The sequence below is a fragment of the Gambusia affinis genome, linkage group LG03 (genome assembly GCF_019740435.1).
Source record: "Gambusia affinis linkage group LG03, SWU_Gaff_1.0, whole genome shotgun sequence".
Lineage (NCBI taxonomy): Eukaryota > Metazoa > Chordata > Actinopteri > Cyprinodontiformes > Poeciliidae > Gambusia > Gambusia affinis.
In genome coordinates, this window is record NC_057870.1 from 17409407 (window position 1) to 17427561 (window position 18155).

The window sequence follows — 18155 nt, forward strand, 5'->3', positions numbered from 1 at the left end:
ATGCTCGATTGTACTCTTCTTAAAGGTTTCAGAGGTTGTATTTTCTGCTTTCTTATTTTTTGTATTTGATCATGGATTGGTAATTATAAATATTTACTTGCTCTCATTTATCAGACAGCTCGAACAACAGGCTTGCACTCATCAAAGGTATCTTCTGCTATACTGACGGTCAAAGCATGAAAGACCAACATCAAAGCAGTTCCTGTTAACGCTGACAAACCCAGAGCTGCTGGACAATGCTGAGAACTGAAGAGGGCAGTAATAAGCACTGACCTTCTCCTTGTTAGTCATACGCTAGCTGCACTTGAAAGCAGCACATGTGTAGCATCACAAGCTATTTGTTTCTTCTTTCTTTCTGCAAAAGCTAGAAGATAACAGGAAAAGCAGAAAGACAGAAGAAGAGATGGAAAGAGAAGGAGACATGATAGGGAGGAAAACGAGACAGAGGGTTTTGGGGGAGGGAGGGTGAGACAAGGAGACAGAGACAGAGTGGGTGAAAGTGGGGGACGAGGCAGCAGAGGTTTGGTGGGGCGGGTGGAAGGAGAACAGGCAGCCGGTCTATTATCAGGGGTCTATAGAGAAGCATTTAGGGACAAATAGGACACCACCCCCCTGTCACCCCAAACCATTCAAACCCTGTCAGCCCTGCCCATTCACCCAAACCCCAGGGGGAGAGGGGTGGAGGGGGGTGCGGGGCGCGTAAACCGGAGCAGGATGTTGGAGGGCTTGAAGATGGACTACCCCAGTACCACCCCTCTGTAATACTTCAGATGCTGTATCTTAGCAACGGCACTCAGGGTGTGACCTGTAGTTCTATGACTCCATTCAGCTTGACACGTTTTGAACACACACACAGATTCACAGCCATACGGGGGACCCCACAGCGCTTATCGGCAGCCAAAACAGGCTCTCTTGTTCAACAATTAGCACCGATCTTGCCTCCCACCCACCTCCTCCAGCTTGGCCATGCTGGCAACCCCGCAGGGAGGAAACTTAATTACCATCAACAGACAGAGGGGAGTTGATCTTTACACACTTAAGATGATCCACTTTGCACTGGCTGACAAACACACAGAGGGCGCGGCATCCCCTAAACTCAAAAGTTTCTATTTCTGCATGCTGTCAATCACATGCTGATTAAGGCAGCACAGAGATGACATTCTTCGCTCCCTAATTTTCATATGGAATTAGTATTTAATGAATTGTGTGCAGATTAATTATAACATAATGATATTTAATTGTTGCCAACTAATTGTTGTGGCGCTCTTTTGCTGGGAACTTTGTTTTGTTTTACTTCAGAGGGGAACAGTTGGCAGGAGAACATCTCATTAAGCAGCATAAAAACCTGAAAGGTTTAAGTAAAATGAAGCCTTTTAATTAGGAAACAAAATGCTTTGTTTTTCATGATAAATTAGTTAATTTTCAGTCAAGATGAGTGGGACAAACATTGTATTGGATGTTTTGAGAGGTCAACATGGAATAATTATTACTCATCCTATCAGGATTGAAATAATCAGGCCGCAAGCAATGATTCAGCTTTCAACTTTCAACTTTGTCTCAAATATCCAGCATGTTGAGGCAGGTAAATAATGTCAGAATTATGACATTTGAGCCACAATTGTGTTAATTCTGTTGTAGTGGATGTGTGGCGAACACACGACACGGGAGTCTTATTGTCCTGTGGCATCATTTAATCCAATACCACAAAAAGGGAAGACTAATACACATTAATATGACAGGGCAATTAAGACTAATATGATTTGTAAAGAGAACATAAAGGATGAAGAGTCAATGTTTCTTTTTGCCTATAACTGAAGCTGTCACATTAGTAAAACAGCATTATTTGCATGTTTTTTTTCATTCAGCTTATAGCATATTTAAGCTGTTTTCCGCTTACATATTTCAAAGTTCTACTTAAATATGTAAAAAAAAGGAAAACAATTCAAAATATGTAATCAAATTTCTTTTTCCAATTAGTTCATCCCAAAAAATGCTTGAAAACACACAAAATAAGAGTCTATCATAACCCTTGCATAAAAGGGTTTAACTATGGTGCTTGTGGTTTGTCTCTGCTGCCACATTTATAGTCATGAGCAAATAGATGCACTTGAATACACACACACACACACACACCCACCCACGCACGCACACACACACACACACACACACACAGAATATGCATTAAGTAATCCACCTGGATAAATGTCTTTATCTGCCTTGTTCTGGTAATAGATTTATACACTCCATCTATTATTTACCCAGGCATTATCACTATTGCCTGAAGCTATAGTGAGGAACAGTGTTTGCCATGACCTTGCGTGGGTGTGTGTGTGTGTGTGTTGGTGTCTCAAACACGCACACCCAAACACACAACACTCCATTTTACTCTGAAATTGGTGAGTGATAATAAACACACATGCAATAATTGTCCCAAAGTCACTTTGATCTTTATCAACCCTGAGGAACCTTGCAAGAAGGTCTACAGAGTCTACTGAGTCTTTATGAGTACTCATTAAAACACACTTTTATCATTTGTTATAATATAGCATGCTCCTCTCCAAATGACACCATTAAACATAATTCAATCTTTACCTCTTCTTCATGTGTGCTGATTTTGCTGATTTATCCCCACTTTCATTTCATTTCCCGCTCCTGATCCACAGTTTGGATCAGGACAACCATTGCAAACTGCTGCGCTGCCCCGCTGTGGATGGTTGTAGAACAGCAGGGTCAACAACAGTGGGGGGGGAAAAAATGAAGAATTTCACTCAAAATTAGCAGAAAAGAGAAACAGAAACCATGTTGGTGTAAATACTGCAATGGAGAAATAACTGATAAACCTGCTCTATTTGCACACTCAAACATACAAATGTAATTGCACACCCATTGAGCAATTTAGTAAATGTCATCCAGTGTGCAGACAGAGAGGGAAATAAGTCTGCCGCATCTTTGTATTGGAAACACAGGTGAGATTGATGAGAAGCGTCTGTTTATCATATCGGTTATTCAAGATGAAAGATGAGCGTTTGCAGAGGGGTTCCTCCCATTCACCATCATTGATTTACACTCATAAACACACACAGCTACACAAGAGCATACCCACACTAAGTGTCCTTGCTTTGTCAATAGTCAAGGTTATATCATATGCAGCAGAATATTTGACTAATGTGTCACGATCAAATGCTTCAAATCAAAACTATCTTAAATCCCGATGAAAAATAACAAGGTCTGATTTCTTAAGTGGCGCAATCTCACTACGTAAGAAAGAAAGTGCTAAGTGAACCAAAGTTTAAAAAGAAGAAGAAAAACAGAACATAAAATTGTTGTTTAGAAGCAATAAAGGACAGCTGGAAAATTTGCCGGGAACACTCGGGGGCAGAGAAACGAAGCACTTGAGTTGCAGCCAATTTTGTCCTGGTGAATTAAAACCTAAACCTCTTCCACATTAACGTTCAGAGAGAGACAAGTGGCACGGCAAGTGAATGTGTTGCCAGTGCTTGTGTCAAAAGCGTGTTTTTCTTCCTCCGCCAATTAGCCCGGCTGTGGTATAAAGGCAGCTAATTTTGTCAGGCTCCTGTAAATGGAATGATGGATGCTGACTTGTTGGGGACAATGTGGGTGAACTTTAAAACCTCTTGCAGAGAAAACAGCGTGTGAGAGACACTATGCACAAACCTTGCCTATTCATGATGAATTAAAAACCCACAACACACTCCTTTCATATGAGAGTATTCATTATGTAACCCTAATGTAATGGCATAAAGCACGAAAGCAACAGCCTATCAAGAGCAGCGATTTGGCTTTTTTCACTTGTGCTGTTTCATTGCTATAGGGTAATTTGTTGCACTCAGCAGGGCAGGGTAAAGTGAATCAAGATTAATTTACATGCAGGCGAACACTTAGGCAAGGCAGAGCGGTAAGCAAATGCACCGTCTCTGCGGCTGAGAGGAAAGAAGGCAGCGCGGCAAAAAAGGTGGGGGAAAGCGTTGGATAATTAAGGAGCATCAAATGTGATTGCTGAAGGCAGTTAAAAGGCCACAACATGCCGACTGGATGCGCACTCTTTAGAATGCAGCCTTCGCGTTTTACCCAAGCTGCATCGACGGAGGCAAGGAGTTTAATAGGAGCAGCAGCCTTAGAGAACACTTCAGATTTAGTCTTCATTAATTGTTGTTTGGGATCTCACCTCTATGCTCAGCGTATTATTTCACCACATTAGCTTAGTAGAGGGCCACGCTCAGATGGGCAACAAACAAGACGTTGCAGTGGTTTGAAGAGCCAACAAACTCCTCCGTGAAAGTTATTCAATTGAAGCGCTTGATTTAAATAAAACACAGCTACATAACTTGGTGACAGAAAGACAAAGCGAAGAGTCCCAGAAGACCTGAGGCTGAAGTGACAAGTCTAACTCAGACAAACTGCAGCAAACACTCAGATACAAATGCAACTGCAAGTCCAAATAGATGGGAATAAAAATACTAAATGAGCTGTTTGAGGTGGACACAGGCAAATCTTTGCCCGGCTGAACAGGCTTAACATATCAGAGAACGAGAAAGAGATCACTGGGATGGGATAAAAAGAAAAGACTTGGTCGACTTTCTCCCCTCTGTCGTTCGGTGGTAATGGACTCTGGACCCAGCATGTGGCAAGGGAATCTGATCAAGCATGCCATCCTGCAAGCTCTCTCACACACATACACACAGAATCATTCTGTCAAATATGAATAAACACTAACACACATCGGTTGGATTGCGGGATGCAGCCCTGGGATTTGGGCAGAGCGTCTGGCATATTTGCCCATCTCAGATCTCCTGTCAGGGCCTGAATGCAGGATGACAGCAGGAGAGAGCCCGCAGCGTCTGGAGACCTGTCTCCATCTATGCATCTCTCACATAAACAAATTCTCCCATCGCTGTATTCAGACTAACCTCTCTGCTCTATTACACACAAACACACAGCTGCCACAAGCACTCAGACACCCAATCAACAACCACAGTGAGAGAGAAACAGAGAGGGGGAAAAAAAAGGGAAGCAGATAGGGGGGAAAGAAAGAGAGAGGAAAAAAATGTATGGAGGTGAGAAGGGGAGGGAGATGGAGGAGAGGACAGAGTGAGAAAGGGGCAGCGTCGGGGGAGATGGCGAGATGAAAATGTTGAGAGGAGGCCAGCGCTCCGGAACTGTGCTCAGCGTTCTGTCTGGCCGAACAGGAACCTCCTAAAAGCGGGAGGACGGCCAGCGTGGATGAAAGAGAAATGGGCTCTGGTGGGTTAAGGAATAAGCATGGTGCAGACGAGGATGGCTAAGGGTTGCAAAAACACTGAAAGCATGAAATGCTTAGGACCTCCTGCTTTTTCATGAAGTGGGTTGAACAGGAAGAAGCTGCAAGGGAAGAATCTTATCACACAAAGAGAATATTTGTCATCCATTTACTGCAATGTGATGCAGCTTTACTGAATAGTTAAATGCTTATAGATTGCTCACAACATGCCCTCTGATTGTACATGTTATTTTACATTTATTTTTAATATCAGGCCCTTTGTCTTCCCTCTGCTGTTAAATCATTTAAAGACAACACTGGGTGACAGGGAAATACCTGTACATGAAAATGCTGACAAACTTGAAAACTTGGCTCATGTGCGTCTTTGTTAGTAAAGCTTTATTTATATAGAACCTTTCAGGTTTTGGTCAGACATGTTGAAAGGAGGTCTTAAAATAATCCAGATGTGACAAAACAAAAGCATGATTTGACATATCCAGTTCAGGAGCAAACGTTGACAATAGTTCCTAAAAGATAAAAACATGACATGACGTTATCTAAAACTTGAGTGAAGTGTTATCTTCTGACAGAAGGTATTCTAAAGTACCAAAATGCCCAAGGACTTCCTTCATCTTGAACATAAATATTCCAGTTTCAGTGATGCAGCCATGAAAAGTGAGATAAATATGAACAGAGTCACAGAAAATCCTGATGTCCCAGCCCAGCGCCTCAACCTATCGACCGAGACTGTATCAAAAGGTCCAACAGAAGCAGCACAGAACATTTACCTGCTTCACTTTTCATCAAAATGTCAAGTTGTCTTTGTCAGTCTGTGTTACTGTGTCACCTGGGAAAGTGTTTGTCTCTTGTGCCAATATATATAAAAAACAGTCTTATAAATGCAGACGTGCCTATAAAAAGTAGCCTACTGCACAGTTTAGGAGGATCGCACAGTGAATGTGATGAGTAGTCCAGAGAGTGTGATGTTCTCCAGATTGATCAGCCACATTACAAAACATCCCTCCTGCTTCTCCATCCCTTCTCTCTACACCTCTCTCCTTTGATCAGAGAATCGATCCCTGGATCAGTCGATCGGTTGCTACTCTGTGATCTGGGCTGGGCCAATTACTTCAGTGAGTAATAGTGATTAGTTTGTGTCTAGATCAATCCACACTGATACAAGCAGAGAGGCTGCAGACAGAGCCAGGGGAGCCACTGACGATTCAAATCAGCAACATATTTGTAGGACAACAACAGTGTCGATCCACCATCCTAAGTTTAGCACCTTGGATTCATTTCCTTTATCATAGTATCAAATTTTCATGGACTGTCTAGGTGTTGAGTACAAATTAAAGGTAAATTCAAGACCTAAACGGGAATTTAAATGTTCACAGGTAAAAAACAGAAGTACAAAAAATGTGCATAGACTCTGTACACAAATGAATCTTATGAAGCCAGCATTTAAATGTGAGCTTGTGGCATTGGTTTGACATTGTCCAGGTCATTAAAGGAAAGCCAGTACTAATGTCGAAGGCAAATCTATTTATGTTGATAGTATTCATGGGCAATCTTTCCATAACATTGATCAACGCAGTTTGGTTAATAGGAAAATAATAAACAATTACTTCTGCAGACGGGAAAGGTAATTGATTTTCTTCTGTAAATTACTACCGCTATCAGGCCTGCATACACAGAAAGGTGATCATCTACATAAAATCAATGGGATATGATCCTATCTGTATGATAATCATGGACCGTAGCCAAGGAACTTTCTTAAGCTTTAGTGAGAGCACCATTAAAGAACAACAGGACAACTTCAGTTTTAGTTCTCTTTTTGCAAAGTTAGTGATAATGTTTTAATCATTTAAAAGCATGAATGTTGCTTTGAATTCTTATGCGACATATGTCCACCATATTTTACTCCTTTTGTTGTGATCCTTTGTTGAGTTGACTTTTAGTTCTCTACTTTCTTGATTTTTGTTTTCTTATGTCTTGCCATTTTAGTTTAATCCTTATGTTAGTTTAGTTATTATCATCGTTTATACTTTGGGTTTGATTTATTAGATTAGTATTTCTTTTTTTACAGTTAGTTTATTTCCCTTTCAATTTTCTTATTTAACCTCAGCCTACCGGTCTGCTCTCCTTCCCAGCTGTTGCTCATTTCCTTATTTGTCCCCACCTGCTTTACCTGTAATTTTTGTCATTTTCACTCCCTCCTCTGTGTTTATATAAGCTCCCTGGTTTTTTTATTCTCCTTCTGTTGATCCGTTTGTTTCATGTACCTGGTGAACGTTGGTTCCCTCATTCCCTGCGTCTTCCAGTTTTTTATTTTTATATTAGTTGTTTAGGACGATTTTCTATTTATTAAACCATATTTTCGTCCTTATTCATCTAGATTCCATCTGCCACTTTGGTTCACTTTCAGTCCATACGCAGCATGACACCTTTGAACTGAGAAGAGTAGGTTCTGTATGTACAAACCTGAGAACTACGCAGAAATAATAAAAGGATGATTAATCTCTGGCAGAAGCTCATTCCTCGCTGGTGTTCCCAATGAGACGCTGACTTATAGTGATGGCTAAGCCCACCATGGCTGTATGTATGACTATGAACAAGCCTCTGAATCGATGCTGTTTCCATCTGGACTTCTATACTCCCAATAATAACTCCCAATTAATATTAGTCTCTGTGATAGTTTACTTTAATAAGCCCTGAGTTACAACATTAGCTCAGGACTAGTGTAAAAAAAATAATTATTTTCACATTATTTCACATTTATTGTTTGATTTTCTGAGACTATTTGAAGCTGATGACAGAGTTTGAAAACTCTTGTTAGCTTTTCAACCTACCCCTGAGATTCCACCTTTTATTTATTTATTTTTAATTGTTTTCAATTATTCACCCATTCACACACTGATGGTGGTGCAGACAAGCGAAGGCAGGTGAAATGTCTTGCCCAAAGACACAACGAGTGAGACGGTAAAATATTTGGTAACACAGATCAGGCTTTCGAACCATTGGACCAATGTTTTCTATTTTGAATAATAAATATTTTTGTTCATTTCAACTGTTTACATCAGTTATCACTGCTGGAAACATTCATCATTTTAAATGCAGGAAAATCACAACTATTACCTTCTCTCTGTTCACTGGGAATGCTGAAAATGAACAAAACTTAATTCTATTTCATCTGAGGATTCTCAAAATGCAGTCCATTAAAATTAACTGTGACCAACACTATACTAAAATACACAAACTTTTTTTTTTCTGGCTGTTTGAGCAAACTTAGGTTTCTGTACTTGTGTTTTTATTTTTTAATAGTTGAAACTGCATCTTAATCTATGAAAATGAAAGGGAAAAAATGGTATTAAACATTATGTTGGACCTCCATACTTCACATCTCTTTACTAAAGTCAAATGATTGAATAAAACCATTTCAAGAACTGAGGGCATTGAAGCTCTTTTCATTTTAGGCTCAGAGTTGAACTTGTGGTACACAGTTTTGTTAGACTTTAATATCAAATATAAACCTTTCTTAGTCATTCAGCTTTGGGCTTTTAAAGCAGGGAGTCTGTGTAGAAAGAGAAACAGAAGGCTTTCAGTATATTATCCTCTCAAATCAAATCACCATGGAGGGAAGACACAGCCAGCATTAATATGTTTAAGGAGCCCCGGACAAGAAAGAATAAAGTAAGTGTCCTCTGTTCGAAGATTTTAATGGCCTGTGGAAAAGTGAAGTGTGTCAACACTTGATAACCGCATTAGCCTGGGGCTATTTTTTTAAACCACCAAAAGGATTGAGCCCATTAACTATTTCCATTTCCATTACTGCTGCAAATTACACAAAATGAAATCAAAACCTTTGAAAAAATCAGTCCGTAGCAGGTTGTCAAATTAGATTCAGCAAGTTATCAAATTATACTGAATTAGTTGATTTGGAAGATTAAGTGCCCACCAGTGTGCACACATCCTCTCACACTGGGGTCGAGTTTACAGCCACGGATGTAGCGACCGGACCTCTGAATTATAGTTGGTAAAGAAGTGGCTTTGTCCAGATTGATGTTCTGCTTCTCGTCATGACTGGCTGGAAGGCTGAGATCACTCAATACTAATCAACAGGCTGGACACGAACTGGTCTTTATCACTTTGTCCCCTTTATATGAATCCCAACCTTGGCTGTGCGACCAGTTGCCTGATTTCTCATTTTGTTGCACTGCGACTGACAGTGAGCGGCTCTGATTGAGGGGATCCATTAGGGATCGGCCTGAGGAAAACCTGTTTGATGGATGAGACCAGCAGTCACCTTCAAAGCTTGCTAACAACACCTGTATCCTCTCTGTCTCACACACACACACACACGGGCGCGCACACGCAATGCAGATACACACCCACATACACACTTTTGCTGACATAAAGCGATTCACACACATATTTCCACAGTGAGAAAGATTCAGGTAGCCACTGCAATAAAAGAGGAAAACCCTCCAACTTAGCAGTTTCTGCTCAATTCAATCTTTAACTAAAACCAAAACAAACAAAGCTTCCTTTGGAAAATGAAATTGTTTATTTTTAAATTATTTTAAATCAAAATTAGATTTTTACTACAGCAATATCTGATGAAAAATGTCCAAAGCAAGTCCAATCTGTCTGGCCATTTTCACCTTTGACTTTCTGAACCTTAGTGCTCCTGGTCTTTTCCTGTTCAACCTTTTCAGGTACGAAATAACACAGGATGTTCTCTGTTTCTGGTTTACAAAAATAAAAATAAAACAATTTTCCAAGCTACCAAACTACAAAGCCAGCCTTCTGTTTGCTGCTCTTCCTTGACGCAGACAGGAACTTGCACTTTGACCTCTTAAAAATTACATTAGTTTAGATATAATCTTGCTCTGTTGATAAACAATAGTTAAACTTGATTCTTTTGTGCCTTGGAAAATTAAAGTGTTAATTTAGAAAGATTTTGCTCAACAAAGGAAATGAAAAATGTCTCATTACATACGAGTTTTTAATTTTTTGCCTTTTAGAACAAATGGCTTTGAATTCATTATGGGTTTTCTGCAGCCTAGCGTTGCATCAAAATATACATACAGGCTCATTTGTGGGTGCATTTGCACAAAATATGATGTTCCAACAGGGCAGTCATTCTAAATAAAAGATCTCAAAAATGGATTTAGAGTGGAAAAAGCAGGCTAACTAAAACCCCTGGTATGGTATCAAATTCAAACCTGAAGGAATGATTCAGATTAATAAAAATATACTTCAAATTAAAATAAATTCATGCAAATTGTGAAATTAAAAAGAGAATCAAACATAATTTTTCTACGGGCCGAGGGAGAAATAACTGCGAATAGCATTTCTTTTACAATATTCTATTGAAAGGAATATTGATTTTACCTGGATCTTTTTTTTTTAATAGACACTATTGTTCAAGTTGCTGCTTACTTTTGTCAAACAAATCTTTAAAAAAATTATTAGAAAATGATAGTTCTAAATGTACTTATTTATCTTTGTTTCTCAATTTAAGTTTGCATAATGGGCAGCGTTGTGAGGGATTAAAATGATACAATTTCCTTTAAATGTCTGGCCTTCAAATCTTCCCTTGAAGATTGTTGTTACAAAGTGTTTTCATATATTAATATACAGAATGAACACGCATGCATAAACCAACAGTGTGTATGCATAAGACTGTGTGTTTTTGTGAATAGCCATCTGCATCTAACAGGCTAATTGCTCTGAGCAGTATTATCTCATTAGGGCTCATCAGTGTTTGACATTTAAATACAGAGCTGCTAAAAGCCTCTGCTTATTTAACATTAGCATTAACATCTAGCGGGTTGTTTGGAGAGGCAGGGCAGGTACCGACCTTGGTCTTTTTAGCTCATTTTCTCTTAACTCCCAGCTCTCAGAGCCTCTTGGCAATTTTGTTTTTACTTAAATCACCAATTTATGCATTTAATAAGAATAATGCTGCTAATAGCCGCAGTGTGAGTCGGGCAGAAGTGGAGCGAGAACAATTACATCAATAAGGAGGGAAAGCAGCGGCGACATTAGCAGAAAGGAGAAAAGTGGGACAAGCAAGGGGGACGCAGAAGGAGGAAGGTCAGGAGAGCAGCGTTAGAGAGGGACGGTAGAGTCTGATGGGCACCAAATGAACAAATTATGACGGACTCCATTTTGCAGGATGGGGTCACCCCCTCCTCTTTTTCCCCTCTATCCCACCCTCTTCTCTTTTTGCAGTCCTCCTCTCTTCTCTTCTCTCTCCTGACAGTTCAATTTCCCCCTCTCGCCTCCCTGCTCCTGCCTGCTAATTGTGAGTGAAGCCTTATCATTGGGCCCCCCATCCACCCTCGGTCCAAGGAATCGCAGCTTCTGAGAGAAGAGACCGGAATGTCAAAATGTTATCCGAGACAGCAAACAGCCAGAGAGACGGAGGTCACACACAATAAGGCCGGATGTTCATCTGAATGCACGAACACGGGCAAAGCATCTCTCAAAGGGAGCTCAGAAGAAAAGGCAAAGAAAAAATTATATGAAAATGGACTACAGACATTTCAATCATGTTTTCGATCTTTGTGCAATGCTTTTATGTTTGGTTATTTTCTTTCTGACTTTCATTTGATGTCCTGTTAGACAATTTAGATGGTCTTATATATAAATGTGGTCTTGTCTTTCATATGTAATCAAATAAATTGCCCTCAAAATTTCTCAAAGGTTTTTAGCAATGAGCTGATCTCTAAGATTTGGCATACAGTACTTGCAAAAGTATTCATATCCTTTAATTTTTCCTTTCAAAACCAGATACTTCAATTTCACAAACTAGAGCTTAATGTACAATTCTTTTCATACAGCACTTTATCAAGTCCGGAAGAGCCAGAAGAATTTCTTATTGGTCAGCCATTCACCCATTCACACACACACTGATGGTGGCAAGCTACTGGTCAGTAGCCACAGCTGCCCTGGACCAATCTATTGGATGAAATATCTTTCCAAAAAAACACAACAACAGAGCAGGGATTGAACCAGCAACCCACCGATTGCGGGACAAACTTCTACCACCTCCACCTGTTCACAGTTAAGAATTTGTAGATTTTTCAGTTTAACGTAATTCCAAGTTATTTGTAAAAGGAACTGCCCATTCTCAGATTAAGTAGAGCAAATCTAAAAAGTTAGAAAAAAAAATGCAGGTTCTGAAGTTAAAATACATAAACAAAATGCTAGATGACAATATTGACTGAAATTTGTAAACCAGGGAATCCATGTGTGCTCTTTATTTTCCTTGGCAGAGCTGAGGTTAGGAAGATTGTTGATAATATCTTCTGTAGTGGTTATTAATGTACATCCTGGTATTTTTAGTGCATATACTAGTAAAAATGCATTTTTAGAAGAGGTCTCAAGAATCTGTAGATTTTAGTCATTTGCAAGCAGCTATGGTCTCTGACCTCCATGCAAAAGGGGGTCACAAAACTTCAATTTTAGCGCTGTATAATTGTATAATAAATGTGTTATAAATGTATAATTTTCACTGATCACCTCCTCTCTTTGTAGAAGATAAGCAGCCCCAAAGCATGATGCTGCCACTACCATGTATCACTGTAGGATTTGCATCTCTACAGAGACGTGTAGAGGTCATTTTCCACCACACATCACGCTTCGCATGTGGGTCAAACTGACTGATTTTGAGACAAAAAGAAATCATTTTTTCAGATAGGGAAGTAAACAGAAAAGGGTTTATAAGAATGTACTAGCCTTTGTATTCTCAAATAAACATATCCCGATCCTTCAACTTAAGACTTATCCAAGAACCCCTGACTTGATCATAGTTGTCTTTTCGTTTCACTATTCATTGTGATACAACTGTGATACAAAAGAGACAAATAAGCAGAGAGACACGAGGCAATCTTCACTCTGAAGGGAGCAGCTGGATTCTCGATAGGTTTGGGCTTAAGCCTTTTAACGGTCAGCTGACAGCACTGATCTAAGGTCAGAACAATCTGAATGCAGGAGGAACCGTCACGGGCGACACAGGACAGAATCACTGACCCCAGACGTTCCCCATCACAAAAAACTAGATGGTGGGTAAGAACAGAACGAAGGGGGAGAAGATTCAGAGGTGAGAGAGAACGAACATTCATCTATATTCCAGCCATGATAATGAGGGTTAATTCACTGGTTAAGGATTAACAAGGTGCATGAATATGATGGGTAAGCAGTTGGCTTCTTGAATATGGGTTTAAATCAACTCTGTAATGTGTGATGTAACCTCGGCTCCAGAGCCCCGCCTAGTGGGAATGTAATTACGTCGCGACTTCAGGGACTCTTCATGAAGTGAAACTCCAGATCCTGTGATGCTGAGAGTTAAATTAAATTGTGAAATCAGTCCATAACTACCAGAACTAGTGTGAAAGTTAAAATCCTGCTGTCTCGTATGTCTACTGTAAATCGTCACATGCAGATGCAGCACACTCCATGCTGATTCAAGGTGGGAAAGCTATTCCTTGTTAAGAGTAAATTTTTTTTGTTTGAAAAATTAAAACCATACCTGTTGGCACCAAAATTGTAAATAATTTGTTAAACTGCCTGTACAGAAACAAATAATCTTATATTGGATCATTTAGAAAACATTTAACGTGTAAGGTCGCTAAAAAATAAATGCTTCTCATTTAAAATCCTATTGATTTTGTAAGGTGGCAAGATAAATGTCACTCCATCTTTCTTTAATCACTGTTAAGTATTGTTGCATATCCAGCAAAAACAGATAATTTTGTTAGAAATAAAAAAAAATATTTATACTTTTAACCTACTAAAATACAGCTCTGGAAAAAAATAAGAGAAAAAAAAAATACAGTTTTTCTTATTTTACTCTTTATAGGTAAATGTTTGAGGAAAATAAACACTGTTCTTTTATTCTATGAACTACCGACAACATGTCTCCGAAATTCCAAGCAAACACTTTGTATTTATTTGCAGAAAATAAGAAAAGATGCAGTGCTTTAAGACCTCAAATAATGCAATGAAAACAAGTTCATAATCATTTAGAAACAACAATACTAATGTTTGAACTCAGGAAGAGTTCAGAAATCAATATTTCTTGGAATAACCCAGAGGTTTTTAATGGGGTTCAGTGGAGCAGTTGCTTAATTTTTTTCCAGAGCTGTAAATGGAAAAAAAGCTCTGGTAATTATGAAGGTAATTATGAAGATCACATGGATTCATGGGGAATGTTTCCAGTCTTAAATAATTCTACTGATCCTACAGTAATTCTTGATCATTTTTAGCCTTTTTACCGATCTTTTAACATCAGTGTGAGTAAGTGTGAGATGCATGCGTTACCAGCGTCCCAGTTGTGGCAGTATTATGGCGTATAATTGTTAACTGTGTCCGTTGCAGCTCATTATGCATATCATCTTAACATCATGCAAAAGCTTGTTGGAATCCATTATATGTGAGTCAGCTGCACAGAGGGTGTTTCAATGTTGAGACTGAAACTCAGGGGTTTTTTGTCTCTTGATTGTGGTGAAAGAATACATTTTAAATTTTAACCTAATTGATAATTAATCTAATCGACCAGCAATGTGATTGAAACAGATCATTAATGCTAACATTATGTGTAGGCACTTGCCCACAGCGGTGCTCTAACTGCAGGCGATCTATCTCTCCATCTGTATTCTGACAGTCCAAAGGAGTGTAAGTGACGTTTTAATGAGGCCTAATTTATGATACGAACTTCAAAACTCTGTTTGGTTTAAATGAACGTATAAAACACAGTAGCACTGATCAATCAGTCTTGAAACATGCTAATAAACAAAACAATAGGATCAGACTCAAAATATCTGGAGACAAACACATTTTGAAAAGGTAAGCCCCTATAAATGAGTGGTGATGTAGAGAGGGAAAGCATCAAAATTCAATTTCTGACGATATCTTTGAAAAAAGATTTGATTGGAATAAAATTGAAGGTAAAGTTCCTATACTTCTATAATAAGTTCCTGCAGAACACTTTAGCTGTGTAGCGTTAATATTTAGCACAATATTAACAATGGGAATTTTACAATGCAAAAAGTAGAAAAAATATTAATTGCCTTTAGTTGTTATTGATGCACAGACAAAAATATGAATCTGAATACATAGCTATTGTTTTTGATCTCTTCATGAGAAATAAAATGAACTTGATCTCCAAGGCAAGCCCTAACTAATAACAACTCCAGCTAAGCTAATATTTCATCATCACCTCTCCGCCGTGAGAGAGATCCTGATGCTATTAGCAGACTAATGGCTAAATGCTCTGGCACCGCTAAAGAGGATACAGCCACTGACACACTTGGCATCTGTTAGCTCGTTTAGCACAGACATAAATGAGTCTGTGAAGAAAAGACATGAAGATTGGGAACATCAGTGACCTCTTACGTACTATATATCAGTAAATATGTGCACACACACACACACATACACAGTGACCCCTATACATCTGATGAGATGGGAGCTGATATGTGAGTTAGTGGGAACCACATTTGTAAAAAGCGATAGCCAATTACAGCAGCGCGAACTGGGGGGATAATAGCCTGCCTGTCTGAGTCTGTGTGCAGTATATGTAAGCGTTCGCATGTGTGTGTGTGTCTGTGCCTGAGCACGCAGTACCCATGGGTGAGTATTGGGCTCCTATTCTCATCTATTTGCTCTATATCTCCATACCTTAGATATTAATTTCATAGCAGAGCTGCAGCGCGGGGCCTGGGTCGTTAGTGTGATTCATCAGGGGTTCATCCACAAAGTGTTTAAAAAAGATGGAAGACAAAGACTAGTCTAAAATGGGAAGTATATTTCTGTAAGATTTCAGAAATGTGTTGCATTTAAGGGGGTGGGGGGGCTACCCATAATACTCAGGATATGAACTTTTTTTTAACTAAAATAATTATAAGGAGCAATTACAACAACTGTGCAACAAGCAGTCATAGAAAAGAGGAATATAATTTACAGTTTAAATAATATATACATGTTAGCAAAAAATTTTTATCAACCTTCAAATGTATAAAACAAATTCCAGATCATTATTTGTTAAACCACTTTGTAAAAGCTGTCTTGGAAAAAAGTAAGTACTCCCTATTATTCAGTCGCTCATAAAAAATATCTTAGAAGTCTTCAGATCCATTAAGACCCAACTTTACTGCCACCTTTATAGGGAAAGGCTTTCTGTTTGCAACTCTTCAGAACAAATTGTACTTGTAAATTTTTACATGGTGACCGAGAACAACCATTTTCATTGTTGATGTTTTTCCCTCTTGGCATTGTGTTAACACACATCTGTAAACATTGTTGTGTGCTTCCATATTTATTAAAATTATTTATAAAAACCGGTGTAGACCATATCCTCCTTATGACCTGAAATGGAACTCCGTGGATCTGAGAAGGGGTGTACTTTCTTTTTCCATGACTGCATGTGTCACATTATCCCATGTACTGTATTTGTCAGAGCACTCCTACAAAAGTCATGGATCACTGAATCTACATGAACCTCTAGGAGACATCAGGAAGGAAAGAGAACAGGGGGAAACGGCAGCAATAGAGACACAGTTAAAGCTCACATAACGCTTTCTTGTCCTGTACTTTCCACAGACACATGATCTCCTCAAGGACTTGGCCCTGTCAGCCCCAGCAGCCAGCCATCTGAAACAGAGGAATGATAGACTATCAGAGAAAGGGAAACTGTTCAAGGGAATTGTGTGGATTTAGTGGTCTAGTGCTGACACATGGCTTTGAGCATGGTAGAAAAGCACTTTAACTCTTGAGTGCTTTTATCGCATGCACACACTCCATAAAACGTGGGTTTATGTCGTCAGATGGCTTAGATGTACAGCAACACACACACACACACACGCACGCACGCACACACACACCGTGTGTGCATTGCACTACCTCAGAAGAAAAAAATTGGCTTTAAAAGAGAACCAACTGATATTTTATGCTATGTAACAGCCTTGCATTTAGTAAAGGTGTCCCTTTATAAAACAAATGCTGATGGAAGAATTGACCTAACTCAGTTTTTTATCTGCAGTTGAAGCCTTTATTACGCAAACATATTTTAATAGTAAGTAGGTGTGAACCAGTACCAGTATTTACAGATGCATTCTGCCTCTTGCATTCATATTATTATGATAAAATCAAATTGAAAAACAATATCAGCGCTTCATTATGTAGATTTTAAGGCTCCGCTGTCCTTTCTGCTTTAGATATCTCTCTGTCTCATTAAAATACAGTCATCTGAATGTGGGGTGAATGAATCAAGTGCTGGAGAAACATGCTACAGCTGAGCTCAAACTATTAGTACAAACAGCAGATTCAAATTTAAAATTACTTTAATTTGACCAAGACAACAAGACAAGTATCACAGATAAGATAATAAAGTATCTAAATTATGTATACCCTTCTCCATAAACAATGGAAAAATCATATTTGGCATAATAGTCTGTTTTGTAATTCCTGAAGAGCATTTTGCTTTATTTCACTGGAGACAGTGTCAGGTCGGGTAACTTTAAAACAATTACTACTTTGGGTCAAAATAAAAAAAAAAGATGTTGGAAAAGGCAAAGATTACTACAAATCTACAACTACCAGGGGAATGAATAATTCTGGGCTTTACTGTGAATGTGAACTGCACTGAAAATATAACAGTAAGACATGGTGGTGCAGCATCATGCTGTGGGGATGTTTTTAATTAGCAGGGAAGTTAGTTAGAGTTGATGGTGGATGGAGCAAAATTCAGGAGAACCTTGAAAGTCAGCAAGTTGGATGTTTGGAGAGGAGCTTTGTCTGAGGACAAATACAGAAAATATTTTGGAGAGTAATGGAACTGGACAGCTCACAGCAGATTTATGTAGATTATAGCTGTCTAGCCAAAGTCCAT

General features: G+C 39.0%; 1 protein-coding gene across 2 annotated transcripts in view; it reads right to left on the reverse strand.

The window, feature by feature from the left end:
• The window catches only part of LOC122826912 (homeobox protein orthopedia B-like), a 55888-nt gene extending 38982 nt beyond the window's left edge, over positions 1-16906 (reverse strand). Inside the window, exon 1 of one of the 2 annotated variants that reach the window (XM_044109316.1) lies at positions 16837-16906. In XM_044109316.1, the coding sequence (XP_043965251.1) occupies positions 16837-16873 (37 nt within the window). In that variant the 5' untranslated portion in view covers positions 16874-16906. Of the gene's footprint in view, positions 1-15561; positions 15612-16836 lie in introns of those variants that run through there. The other variant, XM_044109300.1, reaches the window with a different exon arrangement.
• Between the last annotated feature and the right edge of the window lie 1249 nt (positions 16907-18155).